General features: G+C 43.8%; 1 protein-coding gene across 1 annotated transcript; it reads right to left on the reverse strand.

The window, feature by feature from the left end:
- Positions 1 to 518: 518 nt before the first annotated feature.
- Positions 519 to 1,295, reverse strand: LOC149241170 (uncharacterized). The gene has a single exon (XM_089370460.1). The coding sequence runs from the start codon at positions 1,293 to 1,295 to the stop codon at positions 519 to 521; it is 777 nt and encodes a 258-aa protein (XP_089226586.1).
- Positions 1,296 to 2,215: the final 920 nt, after the last annotated feature.

Consider the following 2,215-nt stretch of genomic DNA (forward strand, 5'->3'; position numbering starts at 1 on the left):
TCATAAAGGGCTTTTTTAATTTCGTCTTTAGTGACTTTGGCCTCCAAGATTTCGTTCATACGAGGAGAAATTGCAGAAGGAATAGAGTCTAACAAATCTGGGGATTGTTGCTGATCCTTTTCTTCACTGTACAGATTTAGAAAATGGGCGTAGGCTACTTTCTTAATGTCTACAAACTCCTTGTAAGTGTCGTTGTCCTCCTTAATCTCAGAGATAGTGTTGAAGCATTTTCTGATCTGTGCTTGTTTATGGAAAAAAACAGTGTTTCTGTCCCCTGCTTTGAGCCAGAGATTTCGAGATTTTAATCTCCAGTATTCCTCTTCAGCTAAACACGCCTTATGATAGCACTGTTGCAGATGGGCCTCTTGATCCAGCAGCTCCTTTGTGACTATAGCATTCTCCATATGAATTTGATGAGTGGCAAGGGAGACTTTAATATTTTTTCTTTCTATATCAGGTTTGGGTAGGTTTTTGGCCCATATTTTTAGTGCTCCTTTTACCCTTCTGAGCTTTTCTTCCTAGATATAGAAAGGAGATCCTTTAACAGGTTGACTCCAACAATCCTTGACTAATTGCATGAAGTCTTGCTCCTTGACCCAGAGGGGACTGAATCTAAAGGGAATAGGACCCATATGAAGATGGGCTAGTAGATCTAGCTTTATGGGTTTATGATCCGAGATACTGCTAGCAAGAATGTGTATTCTGGGCTCTAAGCCAAGCAACAAGTAGGAGCTTTGAATGAAAAATCTGTCTAATCTGGCAGCAATATGGCCAGGGCCTATTCTTTTATTGGTCCAAGAGTACTTACCGGAAGAAGGCTTGATATCCAGCAAGTCCCAGTCTTGCATGAGATCCTCCACCCATTCCCTTGCCAGATCTCGGACTGCACTACCTCCCCTTTTTTCAGACGAGTGAAGGGTGAGATTGAGGTCTCCAGCAATAATAATATTTTCCAGGTTCATCAAGTCTGCTTGATGTCTTATTGAGTCCCAACAAACCTTTTTTTCCCTCGCACTGACTAGAGAGTATACGTTGAAGATGCAGTGTATTTCTTTAGTGTCCAAATTCTGTATTTTCAGCAGCAGCCAGTGAGTATTGCTAGCCTCACTGATGGCTGCAAATTTATTGGCGTTCCATAGAGTGCCAATCCCTCCCGAGGCGCCCCTGGCAGAGACTGCTCTTGCTTCACTTTTAAACCAAAGTTTCTTGCTTACTTGAAGGAAGACTATGTCTTCCAGCTTAGTCTCGTGGACGAGAAGTATGTCTGGAGTTTCTATTCTTATCAGGCTTCTCATGGCTTCTTCCTTGACTTTACTCCCCGTACCTCTGCAATTCCAGGAGATGACCTTCATTATTTATATTTCTGGTGGGCTCCCTTGGAGCCTTGGGGCTGGCTTTTCGGCATCCTAGGCTTTGAGGCTAGCAATTTTTCTAGAGTTGGTTGGCTACCTTGTAAGTTTTCCTTGTACGTCTCCTCCTCTCTTTTTTCCCTGTCCGTTTTACGGCCTCTTGTAGATCTTCTTACCGAGGTTTGGGACTCTCCTATTTCTCCTTCCTCCTCTGACTCATCCGTTTTTTGCTCTTCTTCATTATCTTCTAAGTTCTTAACTTTGGGGTTTTCAGTGCTTGTACCTTTGAGGGAGGCTGAAGATGTACCTTTGCTTGGAGAGCCTAGTTTTTGGTTCTCGATCTCCTGAGTATCTTCTGTCTCCTTTTGGATCTCTACCTCATGGGTTTTCTCTGGTTGCGAGCTGAGAGGGCCAAACTTATTTTCTGATGTTGGATTAGTCGAAATATGTTGAGCAGAAGACTGATGAGGTCCTTTACTACTAGGTGCTCCCGGCTTCTGTGTCTTGGAAGGTTTGGAGCGCTTGACTTGATTCCATCCATCCTCCTTTCCCTACACAACCTCATTGTTGGTTGGACAGCCTCTGGCGAAGTGACCATAAACATGACATTTCTGACATTTGAAGGGCAGCTGTTCATAATCTAGTTTCTGCAGATGCGTCCAGCTTCTTACATTTATTTTGATGGCCTCAGGAAGCCCTACCTCTAGATCTACTTCTACACAAATCCTGGCGTAGTCGTATTGGTCCTTATTGTTCGCTCGGTCTATAAATTTCCCCAGGGCATTTCCAATGTGCATCAGTGAGTCCCAATTCCAACAATGGACTGGGAGATTCGGGAGTCTAACCCACACCGGAACTGCTTTGGG

The sequence above is a fragment of the Pinus tabuliformis genome, chromosome 8 (genome assembly GCF_031772625.1).
Source record: "Pinus tabuliformis cultivar Carrire ecotype Pingquan chromosome 8, CPIR1, whole genome shotgun sequence".
NCBI lineage: Eukaryota > Viridiplantae > Streptophyta > Pinopsida > Pinales > Pinaceae > Pinus > Pinus tabuliformis.

What these genes read in the sequence shown, in the direction of transcription:
- LOC149241170 (XM_089370460.1), bottom strand. Translation starts at nt 1,295, where the DNA reads ATGAGAAGCCTGATAAGAATAGAAACTCCAGACATACTTCTCGTCCAC.